At 39.1% G+C, this 21786-nt stretch overlaps 1 protein-coding gene and 1 long non-coding RNA gene across 3 annotated transcripts in view; one reads left to right on the plus strand and one right to left on the minus strand.

Annotated features, from left to right (window-relative positions):
- LOC138833013 (centrosomal protein POC5-like) overlaps nt 1–18415 on the minus strand; it is a 41090-nt gene extending 22675 nt beyond the window's left edge. Inside the window, exons 1-6 of the mRNA XM_070031366.1 lie at nt 18325–18415; nt 15389–15473; nt 9653–9791; nt 6955–7038; nt 2318–2520; nt 172–348 (exon numbers count right to left, since the gene is read on the minus strand). Coding sequence (XP_069887467.1) covers nt 172–348; nt 2318–2520; nt 6955–7038; nt 9653–9791; nt 15389–15472 — 687 coding nt within the window. The 5' untranslated portion in view covers nt 15473; nt 18325–18415. The remainder of the gene's footprint in view (nt 1–171; nt 349–2317; nt 2521–6954; nt 7039–9652; nt 9792–15388; nt 15474–18324) is intronic.
- Nucleotides 18416–18613: 198 nt separating this feature from the next.
- Nucleotides 18614–21786, plus strand: part of LOC138832850 (uncharacterized) — a 178718-nt gene continuing 175545 nt past the window's right edge. For both annotated transcript variants that reach the window (XR_011373710.1, XR_011373711.1), the window contains exon 1: nt 18614–18698. This is a non-coding gene — a long non-coding RNA (uncharacterized lncRNA). The remainder of the gene's footprint in view (nt 18699–21786) is intronic.

The following is a 21786-nucleotide window of genomic DNA, read 5'->3' on the forward strand; positions in this document are numbered from 1 at the left end:
ATCGAACCCAGGAACTCATGCATGTGAAGCAAGCACTCTACCACTCAGCCACCTTCCCAGCCCACTCTTCATCTCTTGTGTAAGCTAAATAATCATTAGTTTTTGGAATGCATTTTCTAGCAAGGTATTTTCTAAACGTCAACAAAAAGGAGATATAATAAAACAGAAGACCTCATCTTTTCTCCCAATGGAAACCTCAAAGGCTCTCTGCAGCTCCTTTAATTCAGTGATCTGGCTGCCCAGCTGCTTTATTTGTGCTGTGTGCTTTTCTTTCTCTTTCTTCATCTCCATTCGGTGCCAGTCAATAAAATTAAGTCTCCACTTACTGAGTTCAGACATAATGTTTGTCTGAAAGAGAAATACATTGACACTTAAGTTTGTTCCTTGATACCTCTTCTTAAACCTGAACTGAAGAAAAGATGATGTATGCAATGCACCTTCAACAACCATTCTTTCACAGTTCACTACAGGAGGGACATTTGTTGTTATTAAAAAAAACAAACAAACAAAAAACCAGCACTGAGATTTTTGAGAAGTCTCAAAAAGTGTAAATGCATGTTTCAACACCAAATTTAAATTACTTGACTACTCAAAAAGCTTATTAAAATTTTATTTATTATTTTAGGAATCTATCTACTCCCTATCCCTTAGACTGCTTATCCATGTACCCTCTGAAATAAAACTCTCGTTAACTTGTGGCTGTTTAAAACATTTAACTGCATTTGCTGCGTTTCTATCCATTAGAGTTATCTAAGGAGTCTTTTTGTACATTTACCAAGCTTGAAATCTGGGCTTGAAAATGTAATAGTACAGCAAGGTAAATGAACAAATGTACTTAATAAAACAAAAACAAAACAAAATATTTAGGCTTCCTTAGGGAAATCCCTTTGTTTGTTCAAGGACTTGACAGTCCAAATTAAGACAGGACAGGTGAAAAAGACAGGAGGATCAGGCCTGGCTGAACATCATAACTGGGAGTTTGTCCTGATAAAGGTTGTTGTGCTTGTGGAAACCATGGAACCTGGAGCCTTCTTCCCCCAACCACCTACCACAATAGCCACCTTATGACAAATTGCTCTTTTCACCCTTATCACTGGAACACATAAAATATAACATATACATATATAAAAACATATTTGTTAGATATATGTATATATATGTATACAAAATCCCTAAAACAAATATGGTTAACTGAACTAAGAGACAAATTTGAATGTCTCATAGAAGTATGAAATGTAGCTAGGAGGTGGGGGCTCACATCTGTAGTTCTAGCGACTCAGGAGGCTGAGATCCAGGAATCATGGTTTGAAACTAGCCTAGGGCAGGAAAGCCTGTGTGAGTCTTATTTCTAATTAACCAGCAAAAAGCCAGTAGTGGAATTATATGGCTCAAGTGGTACAATAACAAAAGCTAAGAGGTAGTGCCCAGGCCAAATACAAGACCCCATATCAGTGTGTTCAAAGCTAGTGTTCTAACATTTGAGCCACAATACCACTTCAGGCTTTTCTGAGTAGTTTATAGGAGATAAGAATCTCAGGGACTTTTCTGCGTGGGGTTTGAACCGTGATCCTCAGATTTCACCCTCTTGAGTAGCTAGAATTACAGGTATGAGTAGTCTTGAACTCCTGGACTCAAGTGAACCTTAATATAAAGGATCCTTGGAATGACCTATTGATATGAAGCTATAATTTAATATGAACCAGGATGATTCCTATGTACATTAAAGAATGAGAAGTGCCAGACGCTGGTGGCTTATACCTGTAATCCTAGCTGCTCAAGAGTCATTAGGATTACAGGCATAAGCCAACAGTGCCCAGCTGGCTTCTTTTTTTTTTTTTTGCTGGTCCTGGGGCCTGAACTCTGGGTCTGCGTACTGTCCCTCAGCTCTTCAGCTCAAGGCTAGCGCTCTACCACTTGAGCCACAGCGCCACTTCTACCAGATGGCTTTTTTGATGGTTAATTGAAGAGGCAGCTTTAGGTGGCTGAGATTTGAGGATCATGGTTCAAAGCCAGCCCAGGCAGGAAAGTCTATGGGACTCTTATCTCCAGTTAATTATCAGGAAACCGGCAGTGGCCTAGTGGCTCAACAAAGAAGAGCACAAATCTTGAGCCAAAAAGCTCAAGGACAGTGCCTAGGCCCGGAGTGCAAGCCCCACAACTGACAAGAAAAAAATGAATAAGAAGCACACAGATTGAGATCTGTACTGAGCTCAGGGCAATCATTTTTTTTTAAAGTATAAGAAGCATAATCAGTATAATCAACAATAAAGCTATCACAATGCATAGTAAACAACTGTAAATAAACAAATTCAATTACCTTAAGACCTGAACTCCAAAGATCAAGCACACTCTCCAATTTCTGAAGGTTTTCATCAGAAACAAGATAATCTCCTGAAACTGTTTTGTGGGTTTCTGTGTGAGCAGAATTAGTGTCTATAGAGGAAGAGTCATCTAAAAGATGGGAACTGAAAAAGTCCATGACTGGGTGAGATTTCCTTGGTGATAATGCTGGTGGTGATCCTGGAATAAAAGAACAGTTGTGTGAGAAAGACAAATACAGCAAATGTAGCACTCTTTCCCTCGTGTGGAATTGTAGGCCTTAAAAAAAAAATGACATGAGTGTAAAATGCAGGGGATTATTTTGAGGGAGAGGAGCCAGGGAGAGTAAAAGAATAGGGTAAAAAAATTGATTAAACAGAATAATGAAACCCACTGAAAGTTGTTTAAAAAGTGGGGAGGGGAAGTGGCACTATGACTCAAGTGGTAGAGCCCTTGCCTTGAGCTGAAGTGCTCAGGGACAGCACCCAGGCTCAGAGTTCAAGCCCCATGACCAACCACCACCACCACCAACAAAAGGTGGGGAAGGTCCTAGAAATGTGGCTAGAAAGTAGAAGAAAACCTGTCTAGCAAGCTCAAAGTCCTGAGTTCAGTACTGGGGACTGAACCAAAAAGAAAGTGGGGGAATGGAAGAAGAGGGGAAGGAGACAGGAGGTGGGGAAAGGGAGGGGAGGGGAAAAAAGAAAAAGTAATAGAAGGGATAATTTTGATCAAAGTACATTATATGCATATATGAAAATAGCACAATAAATCTCCATTGTACTTTTAACATATGCTAATTTAAAAAAGGAAGGAAGATCAATGCCCAATGCTCTTTACTTGGCTTTTTCTACTCAAGTTTAGTGCTCTACCATGTAAACTACATCTTCACTTCCAGCTTTTTCCAGGTTAAAGTTTTTTTTTTCTTTTTTTTTTTTTTGGGGGGGGGGGTCCGGTCGTGGGGCCTGAACTCTGGGCCTGGGCGCTGTCCCTCAGCTCTTTAGCTCAAGGTTAGTGCTCTACCACTTGAGTCACAGTGCCACTTCCTGCTTTTTTCTTTTTGCTTATGTGGTGCTGGGGAATCGAACCCAGGGCCTCAGGCATGCAAGGCAAGCGCTCTACCACTGAGCCACCTTCCCAGCCCTAGAGATAAGATTTGTATGGACTTTTCTGCCCAGGCTGGCTTTGAACCTTGATCCTAAGGTCGCAGCCTCCTGAGCAGCTAGGATTACAGAGATGAATGACCAGCAACCAGACTTTATTCTCAATTTCAGTACTGTCACCAATTCAGGACTGACTGGGATGGCTACAACTTTCCACTACCTCTCAACAGATGACTTCTATCCCAACAGATAATGTCTGTCTTTACATATCCAAATCTAGCCTGAACTGTATTATCATATTGACTTTACTTTTTTATATTCTTGCAATAAAAATGTTGAAGAATGAGCTTTTATAATACAAGCTACCTTAGGAGTAGGTATTATAATCTCTGTTTTAATGACAAGAAAACTGAAGCAGAGAGAGGGTTAAAAAATTGACAAAAGCTAGAGTTGTTGTATACAGGTTATTATTGTTTTATGTTTAACACTGGGATGGTGTTAAATAAAACAGCTAAGACTGAACAATATAAATAGGGGTTAGTCAATAAATAAGTGGGCTAAAGACTTAAAGAGAAACTTCTCTGAAGAGCAAAGATAGCCAATAGACACATGAAGAAATGTTCGAGCTCTCTAGCCATAAAAGAAATGCAAATCAAAACAACATTGAGATACCACCTCACCCCAGTTAGAATGGCTATAATCAAGAACTCTAATAACAACAGATGCTGGAGGGGATGTGGACAGAAGGGAACCTTACTGCATTGTTGGTGGGAGTGTAAAGTTGTTCAACCAGTTTGGAAAGTAGTATGGAGTTTCCTCAAAAGACTCCACATAGAGCTCCCCTATGACCCAGCAATCCCACTTTTGGGCATTTACCCAAATGACCACAAACAAGACCACACTAAAGCTACCAGCACAACTATGTTTATTGCAGCATTATTTACCATAGCTAAGATATGGAACCAACCCAAATGCCCCTCAGTAGATGAATGGATCAAGAAAATGTGGTATATATACACAATGGAATTATGCCTCCATCAGAAAGAATGACATTGCCCCATTTGTTAGGAAATGGAAAGGTTTGGAAAAAATTATATTAAGTGAAGTAAGCCAAGCCCAAAGAAACATAGGCCCCATGGTTTCCCTTATTTGCAATAACTAGTATATATCTGAGACAAGCAGAAAAGGTCAGATAAGTTGATGTTAGGTGAAATGAACCCCCAAGATAAGTATTCAAATGTTTTATTTCTTTCATGTGATTGTTTCTAACATATTTATAAGATGACTTATTTGTTGCTTTGTATGTTCCTTCCCCACGATATAACCCCTGCTTTCACTGTATTTGATGTTGGTATAATTTGTGGAGGGGAAGGGAAAAAACAAATCGTTTAAATAGGGATACAGGTGGACCCATTGCAACAACGAGATGTACAAAGTAGTTATATTGAAAAACGAACTTTACAACTTTGGCGGGGGAGGGGGGGCAGGGAGGAAGGTGGGTGGGGGGAGATGGGAAGGGATGGGAAGGGGAAACAAAGGAGGAGGCAACAATGCTTGATAAGAAATGTACTCGTTATCTTGCCCATATAATTGTAACTCCTCTGTACAGTATTTTCACAATAAAAAAAGTCATAAAAAATAAAAATTGTACTTTACAACTTTTGGCGGGGGGTGGGGTGGGAGGTGGGGAGGGAAGGGGATAGTGGGAGAACAACAACGAAGGGGTAACAAGGTTTGGCAAGAAATGTACTCATTGCCTTACTCATGTAACTGTAACCCCTCTGCAGAGCATCTTCACAATAAAATAAATAGAAAAGAAATAGCGGCTAGCCAAGTTATAAAAACAGCCCAGATGCCCTTCAATGAATGAATGCATCAAGCAAATGTATATAATACAATGTAATTTTACTCATCCATAAGGAAGAACAGTATTTCATTATTTACAGAAAAATGAATGAACCTGGAAAAAATTACGTTAGGTGAAGTCAAGGCCACAGAGAGACAAAGGACACATGCTTTCTCTTATATGTGGAAATTAGATCTAATATATAAATATATATGTAAATATATACAGGGTCATATCCATATATACATAAATATATTAATTAGAGCATGGTATATGCAGGTGAGAATTCCAATGGTATAATTCCTTTGAACAAATAACCTATAGTCTAACAAAAGGAAACCCAGGAAACTGGAATTTAATGTATTGGGTATAGGGTAGGGGTGAGGTCAAGGAGGGAGGTAGATGGATAAAGAAAGGAAGAATATAGTCATCGTACTCAATGTATGTGAAATAGAACTAGTAAAATTGAGGGGTGGGTAGGGTTGGGAGAGATGGGGGAGGGATGACACTGATTAAGATGCATTGTATAAACAAACTGGTGTAGAACTGAAATCCCTTTGTACAACTACTCTCAAATACTCTGTTGTAACAAACCTGTTAGCCTTCAACATGTAGGTGAGAAATAAACAGATCTCCCTATTCAAAGAGGTGGGGAACAGTCAAAGCCATAATGAAAACAAGCCAGATATGTCTAGGCAGGAACATCTGAATTTGGCTCTGTGTTTTTAAAACCGCTTTAACATTGCTAATCTTGTTTCAACTGAGACAAGGCAGATCTCAGGCTCAACATACCACCCACACAATATTTAGATAAAATTAGTGATTTTTTTCATTATGTTTACCATTGCTTTCTTTTTCTTTCTTTTTTTTTGGGTCCGGTCGTGGGGCCTGAACTCTGGGCCTGGGCACTATCCCTCAGCTCTTCAGCTCAAGGCTAGCACTCAACCACTTGAGCCAAAGTGCCACTTCCGGCTTTTTTTCTTTTTTGCTTATGTGGTGCTGAGGAATCGAATCCAGGGCCTCATGCATGCAAGGCAAGCGCTTTACCACTGAGCCACCTTCCCAGCCCCTGCTTTCTTATTATAGTAAGTGTATATTTATTTTATGTTATCAACTGATACAAAGTTTTTTAAAATTAAACTAAAAAGTGAATGTATTTCAAGAACAGTGAAGGAGAAAACAGGAGGTAAAAGACATTGCAAAGATCATTACCTCAGTACACACAATGCCCATAAGCTGGCAAGAAGATGGCTTGCAAAAGACTGACATTGGACAAACTACCTAATAGCCCAAGTCTTTAAAAATACTTGCCTGCTGGTTCAACTTTTAGAGTGTGACATAATTGTACTATCTTGGGAGTTATTTTAAATATTACTAATTAAATTAGAAATAGTATCTTTTTGTTGGTTGTTGTTGTTGTCAGTCACGGGCCTGAACTCTGGACCTGGGTGATGTCCTTCAGTTCTTCAGCTCAAGCTACCACTTTACCACTCCAGCCATGGTGATACTTCCTGCTTTTTCTGCTTACGTGGTGCTGAAGAATCAAACCCAGGGCCTCATGCATGCAAGGCAAGCACTGAGCCACCTTCCCAGCCAGAAATAGTATCATTTAAAAATCTGGCCAATAAATAATGTGTGGCAGTATTCCTCCTATTACATAGATAATATTGATCAAGCTGAAAGTCATACCGCTTGTCCTTAAACGGCCGGAAATAGGAACATCGTAACCTTTTCCAACTTCTGTTCCAGTTTCTCTTACTGTAGGGCAACTTCCTACCAAAAAGAAAGTTTAAAAAAATTAAACCAAACTTCTTGGTAAAAATTAAGTGCATGTTGATGATACAACATAGAAGGTTTCATTATGTGACATTCTTCATATATGCATTTAATATACTTCGATCTTTGATCATATAAACACTTTACCCTCTCCCCTATTACCCTCTTTTTCCCTACCTCCCACTTTCTCTGGTTTTCTTCTCAAATATTGACCCACTTACTTTTTGTTTTTGCTGGTACTGGGGCTTGAACTCATGTCCTGAGCACTGTCCCTTAACTTTTTGCTCAAGCCTATTACACTCTATTACTTGAGCCATAGCTCCACTTTTTTTGGTGGTTAAGGACCTTCTTGCCTGGGCTGGCTTTGAACCATCAGTCTCAGATTTCAACCTCCTGAGTAGCTAGGATTACAGGTGTGAGCCACTAGCACCAGACTCCCATTTTTTTTTTAAACCAAAAATCTAGATTCTATCCATGAAAGAAAACATAGTATGTGCCCAAGTCTGGTTTATTTAACAGGATGACCTCCAGTTTCAACCATTTTCTCCAAATATGATTTTTTTTTTTTTTTTTGTGTGTGTGTGAGAGAGAGTTCAGGGATTTTCACATCTCTCAGGGATTTGCTTATTAGATGTTCTGCCATTTGAGTACTGACTCCAGCCCTTTTTGCTTAGGTTGATTTTTAGATGGGGGCTCGTTTCTGTCCAGCGTAGGCCTGCATTATAGCCCTTCTAGCTATGGCCTCTAAGTGTAGGATCCCAGGTGTGCACCACAATGCCTAGTTTGCTGAGATGGTGATCTCATTAAATTTTTGTCTGGACTGGCTAGGAACCATGACATTCTGACCTCTGCATTCCAAGTATGTGGAATTATAGGTATAAGTCACTATGCTAGACCAATTTATCCTCATGTCTAAAAATTACTCCATTTCTATGTATACCACATTAAAAAATCCTTTCATCTGTTGATGGGTATCTACACTGATTCTATAGCTTGGTTATTGTAAGCAGAAGGATACAGAGTACAGGTATCTCTATTGTATGCTGACTTTGATTTCTTTGGAAATATACCCAGAAGTGGGATGGTGGGATTATATGGTAGTTATAGTTTTCATACTGAGTCCAGTAGAAGTATAACATACTTTGTATAAAGGCTCCTCTTCCCTACATCCTTACTAGCATTTGTCATTTGTATACTATCTGTAAGACTCTTTTCTGTTCCTTTGTGCTGGTCCTGGAGCTTGAATTCAGGGCCTGGAAACTGTCCCTGAGTATTTTTGTTCAAGGCTAGTATTCTACCATTTGAGCCACAGCTCTACTTCCAGATATTTTTGATGTTTAATTGGAGATAAGAGTGTCACAGACTTTCCTTTCTGGACTGGATTCAAATGGCAATCCTTAGATCTCAGCCTTCCAATTAGCTAGGATTATAGAAATGTGAACCACTGGCGCCCAGCTGATTACTCTGAAATGTTGGAGCTAGCAAAGTAAATTGCCTGAGCTGGTAACAGCGTACAAGAGTTGGCAGCGGAGTGGAGACAAGCTTTTGGTAAGCCCCTTAAAGGCAGAGAGGTATATGGGGCTATAATACATATCTGCCTGCTTAAATTGACAAGAGTATACAGCACCTTTGAGTTTGCTCAGTAGGAACTGTTAAGGTACTCAATGTAATAAGAACATTGAGACCACTGATGCAGAATGAATAAATCCACAGTTCATACCTCTTGAGGCAAATAAATATAAGCAGAAAACTTTGTCATCATAAATTTCTGTTTTAAGGCTATGGTCCTGTAGTCTTCGTTCTGACGAAACAGACTGAAGACTGAAAAACCTTGAAAACCAGTATCTTAAGAGCACGAGGAACAGATACTACAATGTGTTTTACTGGACACCCAGGAGCCTTCTGCCTCCAAAACAGCTGTCATGTACTTTCAAGGACAAGAATCGTTGGAGGAATGCTTACAGCGTGGCAGGTGTCCACTAACAACTGTGACTGAACCTGGGGAAGAACATTTATGTAAAGAAGCTGTTTGGGATTTTGCACTGATCTTTACTGAATACCAATGGAAAGGTAGAAGGAATTTCATCCTTACTTCTATGCTTTTTACACATCTATTCATGTACATTCTTTGCATCCTGGTTTGTAACAGCTCTCAATTCGGTGGCTGATAATCCAAACAGCCCACCATGTGCACATATCCTGCTGACCAAGTTTCCACATATGGTCCACAGAAGAACTTAAGGGATTCTGAAGGTGTATAGGGACCATCTTTATTGTTGGGCCTGCCATTAAGTTTTAAAGACAACCCTAGCTGACACAGAACTGTTGGAACAAGAATTGAGTTTCAACATATTCCACTAGGAGAGACAACTGCTACAGTATTTTTTAAAACTCTATTACTTTCCATAAGAGTTAAATGAAGTTCAAATAAAAACCCAGCTGTCATACAAGAACCAGAAATAACAGTGAAATGTAAGAAGATTCCCCACATGATTTCTACACGTACCAATGACTGAGAAGAATCTCTAATCTGGAGAGCTATTTTTACATTGTATGTTACTGAGAAATTCAATACCTTTAATTGAGAGATATCTTACAAAATATACATAACCTTGATTATGAAGCATATCCACTGTAGTAGGAATTCTAAGGTCTGGCACCACCTCTGCCCTAGGATGAGGGAGCTGTGAAGCCATGGATTCAATATTTGGAGTCACTATAGCATACCGAAGCAGTTCTTCATATTCTTCCTATAAGAAGCCAACAATCAATGAGGTATTATAATAGTTACAATGTTATAGTATATTCAATTACTAAGATTTTTTTTTTGAAATTTAGTTACTTTGGACAGAATGCATTGTGACTATAGTCTCAACTGCTTGTAAGGCAGATATTTGAAGGATCATGGTTTGAGGCCAGCCTGGACAAAAAAATTTCAGCAAAACCCCATCAAAACCATCTATCTGTCTGCTCAGCTACATAAGAAGATCATGGTCCAGGCCAGCCCAGGCAAAAAAATGTAAGAATTTATTCAGAAAATAACTAGAAAAAAGAGACTGGGGCATGGTTCAAATGGTAGAGCCTAGGAAGCATGAGGGCCTGAGTTTAAACCCTAGTACTACCAAAAATTAATGACCATGACAGTCATACACCTATCAAAGCATGTGGTTTGAAGCCAGCCTGGGCAGGAAAATTTATTAGGCTCATATCTCCAATTAACAACCAAAAAGCTAGAAGTGGAGTTGTGGCTTAAGTGGTAGAGTGCTAGCCATGAGAAAAAATAATAATTAAAAAAAGGGGCAGTGCCCAGGCCATGAGTCCAAGCCCCAGGACTGGCAAAAAAACAACAAAAAAGTTTTGGTACTCTAAGTTTGAGTCCTTTGAGTACTTGTATGGCTTCTATAGCTACGATTAAAAGTTGAAAGAGGTAATAGATCCTGTTATTTATTCAACATAATAAAAATCTATTACTTCCTTTCATGTTTTGGATCAATTTAATTAAAGATAAGATATGCTATTAAAAGCTATAATTTTCAGTTACTTTTATTGAGAATCAGAGTTCTCTGGATACTGTGCCATTCAAATAAAACAAAAGAAGCAAACTGGGTATTAGGTTTATAAAACTGTGCTGGCTCCAGATGTCAATGGCTCATGCCTGTAATCATAGCTACACAGGAGGCTAAGATCTGAGGATGGTGATTTGAAGCCTGTCTTGGCAGGAGAGTCCATGAGACTCTTATCTCTAATTAACCACCAAAAAGCTGGAAATAGATCTGAAGTGAGTGCTATCCTGAGCACAAAAGCGTAGGGACAGTGCCCTTTGAGTCCAAGTCCTAGGACTAATACACATACAAAAGCTATACTGGCTTTCTGTCACCCCCTAACTTTGAAAATACATTTGTCAAAGTACCTTAGCTAATTTTTGTTAACCTTGTTGGAAGAAAATGTCACAAATTTGAGTTTAAAATATAAATCTATATAATTATAGTGCTATTTAATCTGCTTTTTACATTGGAATTTTAAGTAAAACTGTTTAGAGTATGGGTTTGTGCTATTCTGTCTGAAAACTTCTAGGCAACTAAATGTAAAAAAATGACTTGGTTTGAGTTTCAACTTAAATTTACTTCCTTAACCTGCATATTTATATGTACTACTTATCAGATGTAACAGATACAGATTTTCAGTACGTATTAAGGCTAATGACAGAAGGGAATCACAGATATTTGAAAGAGAACTTTTAGAAGAGATAACCACCATACAGGCCCCTTCATACTGCAACAATCAATTTTGTTAATGATGTCCCCTTCCTGACAATAATTACCTGAGTTGTAAGGTAACATTTCTTGATGGAAATCAAAAGTCAGTATTTTGCCTCATGGTTATCACTGATGCAGAAGGCTCATAATAGAAAAAAGATCATTTAGAACATCACAAAACTTCTAAATTTTATGTTGACAGAATATTTACAGTATTAGTTTTCCAAGTACTGAAATAAAGTTCTGAATAGTTCTGTAAGTTGGAGTCCTACCCAAAGTATTCTCTAGTTCCTAGAAACCAAATGTGTGAGTTGGTCCTAACAAACTATGTAAAATATTGTGTATTACTCTCTATCGTAGGGACTATTCATATGTCTAACAGCATCCATTTTCCCTTTACTACTTGAAATGCAAGGTTTAGTCTGAGCAGAAGGCTACCCAGCTACATTTCCCAGCTCCCCTTGTAGCCAGACTTGATCTGAATGTTAACAACTGCAGGCCTAGTTCCTCTCCTCATGGGCTAGGAGTGGTAATAAGCCAACACTTCTCAACACAAATACAATCAATCCTGGGCACAGCAGATGACCAGAAGAGAAGAGACAGGTCTTTAGCTGAGCTCTGGACCATGTACCAGCTTAGACTAGAACTAAACTCCAAGGTATTCACCTAAGACATTTTTACTTGCATTTTATTAAAGCAACTAAAAACAACAGTTACATTCTTGAAAAAAAAATCATAGTAAGTTTCCTTCTGGTGTTACTAGGGTTTGACTTAACATACTTGCTAGACAAGGGCTCTACCACTTGAGCCATGTGCTTAGCCCAAAGTAAATTTTTATTTTAGTTAAGAATATAGAGAAGTGTAGCTGGTATAGACTGAATATTGGAGTCTCTCTAAGATTTATGTTAAAGCCCTAATAGCCAGTGTAGCTGTGTTTCGAGATGAGGGCTCCAAAGAAATAATTAAGGTTAAATAAGGTCATAGGCTGTAGCCCTCATCAGATAGGATTAATGTTCTTACAAGAAACAGCAGGCCACTCTCTCGAGCACATACTACACCAAGGTCACATGTAAGCCAGAAAGAGAGCTCTGGCCAGAAACTGATTCTGTTGGGGTCCTGACCTGGAACTTTAGCTGAGAAAATAGATTTCTATTGTTGAAGCCCCCAATTCTATGGTATTTGTTGGGATAATTGAATAGACTAACATGATGGCTTCTTTATACTCTGAAAGCCACCACAATGTTTTAGGATCTTTTCTCTCTGGTAGTAATTACAACAAGAGTTAGCCAAATACACTTGGCTTAGTCAGTGTTAGCTTATTCTACTACCCCTAACTTACAGGGAGGAGAAAGTAGAAGTCAGTGGCTTTACACTGTGGCTTCCCTGGTCTGACTTCCTAGATCAGAACAGAAAGAAGGAAGTATCTAGACATATTACAAAGTTCCCACAGAAATCAGTACGACTTAAAGAGGAAGAAATAAGTGGGTATATATCAATCATGGATATTCTAACTTAATTTAAAGAAAGATTTTAAAAGTCAGTTAGACTACATATATTTGAGTCATAAGACATTAAATTTATGATTGGTGTTTGTAGCCAATGTTTGGACTTACAATTTATTTATTTATGTCTGTCATGGGGCTTGAACTCTGGGCCTGGGTGCCACCCCTCAACTCTTCAGCTCCAGGCGAGTGCTCTACCATTTGAGCCACAGGGCCACTTCTGGTTTTCCAGTGGTTAATTGGAGTCTCACAGACTTTCCTGCCTGGGCTGAGTTTGAACCATAGTTCTCAGATATCAGCCTCCTGAGTAGCTAGGATTACAGGCATGAGCTACCAGCACCCGGCGTGGACTCTGAATTTATTATACATATAAAAGTAGCTATTATTTTGTTATTTTATTTTAAATATAATTTTAACATTTATTTTACATTTTTTAAATTATTTTATTTAGTGTGTGTATGTAGAGGAGAGCAGCAATACCATGGCCTAAACTCAGGACCTTGAGCACTCATTTAGCTTTCTTGCTCTAAACATGAACTACACTTTCAGTCAATTTTATGTTTCTAGTTCTGGAATCCCAAATAATAATACTGCATCTAAAGGAAAGAGAAGATATCACTTTAGTTCAAGAACCAGTAGGAGCTAAGCGATGGTGGGTCACACCTGTAATCCTAGGTATTTAAAGGCTAAAATCTGAGGATAACTGTCTGAAGTCAGCCGAGGCAGGAAAAGTCCATGAGACTGTTATCTCCAATTAACCCACCAAGAAGCCAGAAATAAGCTGTGGCTCAAGTGATAAAACACCAGCCTTGAATGAAAAAGGAAATGAACAGTACAGGACCTAAGTTCAAGCTGTACTATTGATAAATATACATACAGGAACCAGTAGGGTCATGAGTTGAGGGTTACTAATAAAAGACTCATTTGGACTGACATTAAAAGCAGATAATCAATACCACAAAATAATTTCTGAAAGGTCTAGAAGGTTCTTCCCTTAATTTCTCTTAAATTCCAGAGTAGAGATTTTTGTTTTTGTATGAACTACATACTCATATCTAATTTATTCTTTTGATGTGATGCTTTGTCTCTAGAACAAATGTCATTTTGAGACCTTATGGAGTGTTCATCTTTCAGTATAAATGACTTCACTAGTTTTTGAAAAAAGTCTGTAAATAACATAGCTAATAGGGTGCAGGGAAAGCAATGTAGCCTCAAAAGACAGACCGGCATGGTAGAGGAACTGTCAAAATGGAAGGCAAGACCAAAGGAGAATATTCTTAGGAAAGGAACATAAAGGTTGAATTATCTATAAAATAATATTTATCAAAATGAACTCCAGGGAATGCAAATGAGTTTTTTTCTTTGATAACGTTTTTTATTTTCTTTTTGTCTTGTTTATTCATTTATCTTTGGGAGAATAAGAGAGGGCATATAAATGGTGGGACAAAGGATGAACAAATGCAGCAGTGGTACTTACTAGACACTAAGTTGAAAATGAACTTCATAACTTGTGGGTGGGGATAAGAGGGAAAAACTAGGAAAGAGCAAGGGAAGGGGTGATAAAAAGAAATATACTCTTTATCTGCCTTATATAAATGTAACCCCTCTGCACACCACCTTTATAATAATAAATACATAAAAAAGGGAAAGCCAAGGTGAAATATTGTCATAATTCCAGACTGATTTATCCTAGTAAAATTCAGATATTTTCCCAATGCCATTCCAATGTCTAAATACATAATTTCAGTGAAAATAATCTGTTTCATAAAAATATTTTCCTACTTTATTAGAGTATCAACTACACTTAAACATAAACACAATGTCCAGATTTCCTCCTATTAACTGATACAACTAAAAACTTAAGCTATACCATGTTAGAATTCTCATTTTAAATCTCCAAAGATCTGAATTTGTATTTATGATGATGCAACTTTTTGAAAGAAAAGAATTAAAATGTTCTACATAAAAACTGTAACTTCTATAGTCAATTTATCCAACTTACCTGCCAGTGTCCAGGTCTTGGTAACAGCCTGTCCAGAGTGTTGTGGTAACAGGAATTAGAACCTCATTAAGAATAATGAAAGAGAACTTTGGGTTCTACAACTTTGGATGGTTTGATACTGCATTAATTTACATTAAAGTGAAAATCCTAGTCCTCAGAAGCAGCTAAATGCTTTTCTTCTTATTGTGTTAGTGAAAGTTTTTGACCAAAAAGGATTAAAGAATTTATTACTAAACAGGTGGATTGTGATCCAGACATACACTCATGCAGGAATTAGGACCCTATGTAAAAAATCACCAGAGGAAAAAGGGGCTGGAGGTGTGGCTCAGCAATAAAGTACCTGTTTAGTGAGCATGAAGCCCTGAATTCAAAGCCCAGTAATGCCAAGAAAAACAAAGAAAAGATGAATTCATGTCTATTTTTTGAAAAGTTAAAACAATGTAAAGTTTTCCCAAAATACATGAAGTAATCCCCAAAGTTTGGTGTTACTGTAAATGGAGACTCCATTATAAATAGAATGAAGCAATGAAAAATGTACTGTGGTTTTACAGGAATAATCACTTTCTTAAATGTACATGTCTTCCTACCTGAAGGCTTGTAGAGACAGAACTGCCATGATCCGAGTCATTTTGCACAGGTGGAAGGGAGTATCTGTCCTCATCTGATGACATTCTACACAAACATTATGAAACAGTAGAAGTTGACTTTAGTTTTATCCCTTGGTATTCAAACAAAAATAATTTTAAAAAAATTTTTTTAGTTGTTTAAGCTTCCTTTATTTTGCAAGAAAACAATATGTTTTTAAATGACTATTTGATTCTTGGGCAGGAAAAAATTCATGTCACAAAAATGACATTTATGAATGGTCTAATAAAATGCTTTTTAAATACATATAAGTCCAATAGCTCTCTACTATAAACAATTTTCATATTATATATGAAAAAAATCATTCAACACTGAGTACCTATAGACAAAATTGGCTGGGCAAGGAAAAAGAAACAGTTAAAACACTCAATCTCAACATAAGTGAGTTTATAATGCAGTCAAGGAGATGGGATAAATACATGAAAGATTAAAATGCTTTGGAAGAAAATCCCTAATAGTATGTTGAGGAAAGATGTTGTGATCACTGCTGTTGTTGAGTGTGGGGCAACTTGGGGACTGTACTTTCAAGTGACACAGTACATCAAGAGAGACTGAACTCAGGAAACTTACCTTTTGACAATATTGCTTTAAGCAAAAGTAAGGTTAATAAGAACAACAGATTCACATTGTGTACATAGATTATTCAAAGTTCTAAGGACTCCAAAACTAATTTCGAAGATGAATAATGATTCTTCAGACTATCTGATCATGAGTTAGTTACATGTTAGAACACTAAGGAAGACTTATAAAATGAAGTTGCTTCTTTGAAAGGCTTTAAAATCAGTACAAAAGGCAGTTTTATATATGTATATAATATATTATATCTGATCACTTATATAGTATTTTGTATAGTATATATGTGTATATATAATTTATATTTCATGTGTGTGCTAATTCTGGGGCTTGAACACAGAGCCTGGGTGCTGTCAATGAGCTTTTGTGCTCAAAGCTAGCACTCTACCACTTCAGCCACTGCCCCACTTTTAGCTTTTTGGTAGTTAATTGGAGACAAAAATCTCATGGATTTTCCTGCCCCAGGTGGTTTCAGACAATGATTCTCAGATCTTAGCCTCCTGAGATTCTAAGATTACAGGTGAACCACTGGGGCCCAAGGAAGTAGACATTTTCATGGGAGGTGATTGTATAGGGGAAAGGAGCCAAAGATTTTACAGAAAAGATGGTACTGAGATCTGAAAGATGAGCCAAAGAGAAGGATATTCTAGCAGAAAAGCAGCACAAGCAGATAGGTGTAAAGCATGTATGCTAAGGACAGCAAGAAGCTGCTATGGTAAGACTTGCTAAGAAGGAAATGACAAGATAAGTCAAAGTCAGATCATGGAATATTATTTTGTCATATTAAAAAGTTTGGTCTTTTTCTAGAAAGATCTTTAGATTCCAATAACTCCTATAATGTTAAGGACTACTGTTCTGAGAAAATAATTGAAAACATAACCCCTTACACCTAAAGGGCAAACAAAGCTGTGCATGGTGACATACATCTTGAATCCCAGTATACATAAGGCAGAGACAGAGGATCTTAAATTCCAGGCCAACCTAGGCTGGGGTGGGGAGGAGGAAAGTCAGAATGAATTCTGTCTTGCATTTGACAATCAGGAAGTTGCTGTGACATCTGCTTGAACAATTTTAGTTGAAGTTGAGACAGGTCTCAAAGACAGTGGGCTGAAAATAAATGGCCATAAGTAAACTGAAGTAGAAAGGCTCTACATAGGAGAAAGTGCAATATTGGAATGGAAACACAGCGTACAGCTACATTGTGGGATGGAAATTTCTTTTTTTTTCAGTAATATTACTGTGCAAACAAAGGATAAGTAAACTAATCTCAACCTGACAGTCTTTAGTTAAGCCAATTAAGGAGGATAAAATAAGCATTTATCTGTAGCAAGGATTGACTGCTTCAGTAACTTCAAAGCTACAACTGTGGTATCTCAGTCCAATTTAGCTTTTCATTCACAGCTTCCTTTAAGATTTGTTTACAGACCTGGTAGGTAACAGGAGTGAAGTGATGCTGATGATTTAAAAAAAGAACCTCCCCGCCCCCCACACCAAATGAGTTAAGTATGTGGATCTCAAAAAACTTGTTTCTTAAATATGGATACTGCAGACAATTTTTTTTTTGGTAAAATATTCTGTCTGCCATCCTCCCTGCTTTGTGGTGATAAGGTATAAAAAGTAATTTGAAACTCTACAACAGTAAGCATCCCCTTACTGTCTCTAGGTTCAGAAACCAAACAGGAAGCTGAAACTCGCTTTACTAGGTACCAGATCTGTATTACTCCTCCCAATTTTCACATTCCCTAACCTAAGGTATTAGAAAGCACAGATAAAAAGCCTGGGGTGATTCGCTGGGCCAGAGATGCCACGTCTGGGTGATTACCTGGCTGACAAAGGAAAAGGGCTCTGGGGATTCAGTGTTAGCTCCAAGAAGCAGAGGAAGAGTGAAGGAAAGGTGCAAACTCGCTGCAGGGCGACATCCCCTGGGCCCTCACAGGTCCGGCTGCAGCAGGCCCAGGAGAAGCAGTTGCGAGTAAGCAAAGGGGAAGCATTCCTCCCCTCACCAGGCAATGCAATTCTGTTTTCACCGTGAATAATAACACACACCTGGTTAGACGTGAGCGTAAATTACCTGTAAATTCCCCGTGAATTTACAAACGCACACAACGTACTCAGCTCACGCGTGGCTCGGTCGTGGCTGTTCTTACTTAGCACCCAGCACTCCGGCCTTACCCCCCCCCATCCCCCACCGTCCAGCACGGCCGGGATTCCCCCGAGCCAGGGGAAGACGCCCCGAGGCCGGCCTCCGAAACCCGCTGCAGCGCCTCGGCCAGCGCTGCGGGGCCGCCGGGGCGCCGCTACCCACCTTCTCCGCTCTCGTCCCCGCTTGCGTCCACGCCGCGCGGCGCCGCCGAGACCACAGCAAGCACGGTGCTACCTGAGCAACAACCTGACAGTTTCAAACTGCAGGGACGCATCAAAAACAGCTCTGTGCATTGGCCCGCGAGCTCAGCAACCTACCATTTGATTGGTCCAGGCGAAGTGGGCGGGACTTGTGGCGACGGGCAAGCCGGAATTAGGAGGTTTAAGAGGGCCTGACCGTTCGGAGGGGGCGGGGTCTCAGGAAGCCCCGCCCTCTCAGGGGAACCTCTTAGCTGAGTTCCTGCCTGGGTTGCAGAGCTGGCCAGAAGGCTCTTAAGGTGGTGGGTAGATGGCTTCCAACCACGCAACAGCCTGGCTGTGAGTCTTAATTATTTAGTCTGTGTAAGAATGAACTTTATCCACTCTGAGGGGTTTTCTGTTTTGTTTTTTGTTTTTGTCAGTTGTGGGGCTTGAACTCTGGGCCTGTGTGCTGTCCCTCAGCTCTTCAGCTCAAGGCTAGCACTCTACCACTTGAGCCACAGCGCCACTTCCGGCTTATTGGAGATAAGAGTCCCACGGACTCTCCTGCCTGGGCTGGCTTTGAACTCCTGTGTAGCTAGGATTCTAGGCGCCGGGCGTTTTTTTTTGTTTTTTGTTTTTTTTTGGTGGTCCCGGGGCTTGAATTCAAGGCCTGGGTGTAGTCCCTGAGCTTTTTTCCTTAAGGCTAGTGCTGTACCAATTTTTTTAAAAATAAATTATTTTCTTGTAAAGATGCTGTACTGAAGGGTTACAGTTGCATCAGAAAGGCAATGAGTGTATTTCTTGACGAGCATTGTTACCACCTTCTTTGTTTTTCTCCTACTATCCCCCCCCCATTTTGAGCCATAGTTCCATTTATGAATTTATGGTGGTTAATTGGAGATAAGAGTCTCATGGATTTTACTGCTCAGGCTGGCTTTGAACCACTGTCCTCAGATACCAGCTCCCTGAATAGGATTACAGGCATGAGCCACCAGTGCACAGCTTTTGGAGGTGGTTTTGTGTGTGTGTGTGTGTTAGTCCTCGAGTTTGAACTTGGGCCTGGGCACTGCCCCTGAGCTTTTTTTTGCTCAAGCCTAGTGCTCTACCACTTGAGGCACCGCTTCACTTGTGCTTTTGGGTGGTTAATTGGAGATAAGAGTCTTACAGAATTTCCTACTAGGTCTGGCTTCGAACCTACTGTCTTCGGATCACAGCTTCCTGAAGAGCTAGGATTATAGGCCTGAGCCACTGTTTTCCATTCAAAATTTACTTGTCTTTGTTGTAGTTCCTTAGGCTGCCCTTTGTTTCTCCAGGTAACAAATAGATGACATAGTAATCTCCCCAAATAAGAGAGGCAAAGCCTTTGGAACTCTTACTCCTTGTGAATTTAAGAACAGTGGCCTTCTGTAAACAATATCCTTGTTTTTCTCAGTCAGAAAAGGGCCTTGATATTTCAAACCATCTGCAGGTGGACAAATGGCTCATAATACATCTCTCCAAACAGAACTTCTGTAGCTGGACACAAAAAGAAGGATTTCAATACATACTTCAATACATATAAATGGAGGCAGAGAAGAGGAAGGCAAAAGCACAGAGTAAATGGCAGATATCAGTGTGTTGGTCTACATATGATATAGCTTATCTCTTTGCAGTGGGTTAAGAGTTTTTCAAGCTGGAAAAATATCAACACAGAACTTAAAAAAATGGCAAAACCTCCCATGCTCCTGGATTGGAAAGATTAACATCGTGAAAATGGCAATACTTCCCAAGGCTATCTACAAATTCAACGCAATACCTATCAAAATTCCAACCTCATTCTTCAAGGAAATAGAAGAGGCAATCCAAAAATTCATATGGAACAACAAAAGACCCCGAATAGCAAAAACGCTCCTCAACAGAAAGAACACTGCTGGAGGAATATCAATACCAAATTTCAAACTCTACTATAAAGCCATAGTAATCAAAACAGCTTGGTACTGGCATAAGAACAGACCTCAGGACCAATGGAATAGAATTGAAAACCCAGAAATGAACCTACAGACCTATAGCCATCTAATCTTCGATAAGGGAGCTAAAACAATAGAATGGAAGAAAGACAGCCTCTTCAGTAAATGGTGCTGGCAAAATTGGTTAACTACATGTAGAAAACTAAAGCTAGATCCTTATATATCACCCTGCACCAGAATCAACTCCAAATGGATCAAAGACCTTGAAGTCAAAGCAGACACTCTGAAAACATTACAGGATGGAATAGGAGAAACCCTAGGTCTCCTTGGCTCAGGCCGAAATTTTCTTAATAGAGACCCGGAAACACAACAAATCAAAGAAAGGTTGGACAAATGGGATTGCATAAGATTGCAGAGCTTCTGCAGGGCAAATGACATAGCTGGCAAGATCAATAGAAAGCCCACCGATTGGGAGAAGATCTTTACTAGCCATACAACCGACAAGGGTCTCATATCTAAAATATACTTGGAACTCAAAAAATTAAACCCCCCAACAACAAATCCTCAAAGAAACAACTGCCCAATAAATAAGTGGGCGAAAGACTTAAAGAGAAACTTCTCTGAAGAAGAAAGAAGGATGGCCAATAGACACATGAAGAAATGTTCAACATCCCTAGCCATAAAAGAAATGCAAATCAAAACAACATTGAGATATCACCTGACTCCAGTTAGAACGGCAAAAATCAAGAACTCTAACAACAACAGATGCTGGAGGGGATGTGGACAGAAAGGAACCTTACTTCATTGTTGGTGGGAATGTAAACTTGTTCAACCACTTTGGAAAGCAGTATGGAGGTTCCTCAAAAGACTTCACATAGATCTCCCCTATGACCCAGCAATCCCACTTTTGGGCATTTACCCAAATGTTTACAAACAAGACCACACTAAAGCTACCAGCACAACTATGTTTATTGCAGCATTATTTACCATAGCTAAGATATGGAACCAACCCAGATGCCCCTCAGTAGATGAATGGATCAAGAAAATGTGGTATATATACACAATGGAATTCTATGCCTCCATCAGAAAGAATGACATTGCCCAATTTGTTAGGAAATGGAAAAACTTGGAAAAATTATATTAAGTGAAGTAAGCCAGGCCCAAAGAAACTATTTGCAATATCTAGTAGATATATGAGTCAAGCGGAAAAGGTCAGATAATGTGATGTCAGGAAAATGAACCCTTAGATATGTATTTTAATGTTTTCGTTTCTTTCATGCATGTGTTTCTAATGCATTTATAAGATTATCTCTTTGTTGCTTTGTATGTCCCTCCCCCTGCTTTCACTATATTTGATGTCAGTATAACTTGTGGAGGAGATGGGGAAAAACCAGTTGTTTAAGGATACAGGTGGACCTGTTGCAACAATGAGAAGTACAAGTTGTCATGTCCAAAACGAGCTTTACAACGTCGGTGGGGGGGGTGGAAGGGGGGGAGAA

The sequence above is a fragment of the Dipodomys merriami genome, unplaced genomic scaffold (assembly GCF_024711535.1).
Source record: "Dipodomys merriami isolate MVZ:Mamm:240054 unplaced genomic scaffold, mDipMer1.0.p SCAF_20, whole genome shotgun sequence".
In the NCBI taxonomy this organism is placed as follows: domain Eukaryota; kingdom Metazoa; phylum Chordata; class Mammalia; order Rodentia; family Heteromyidae; genus Dipodomys; species Dipodomys merriami.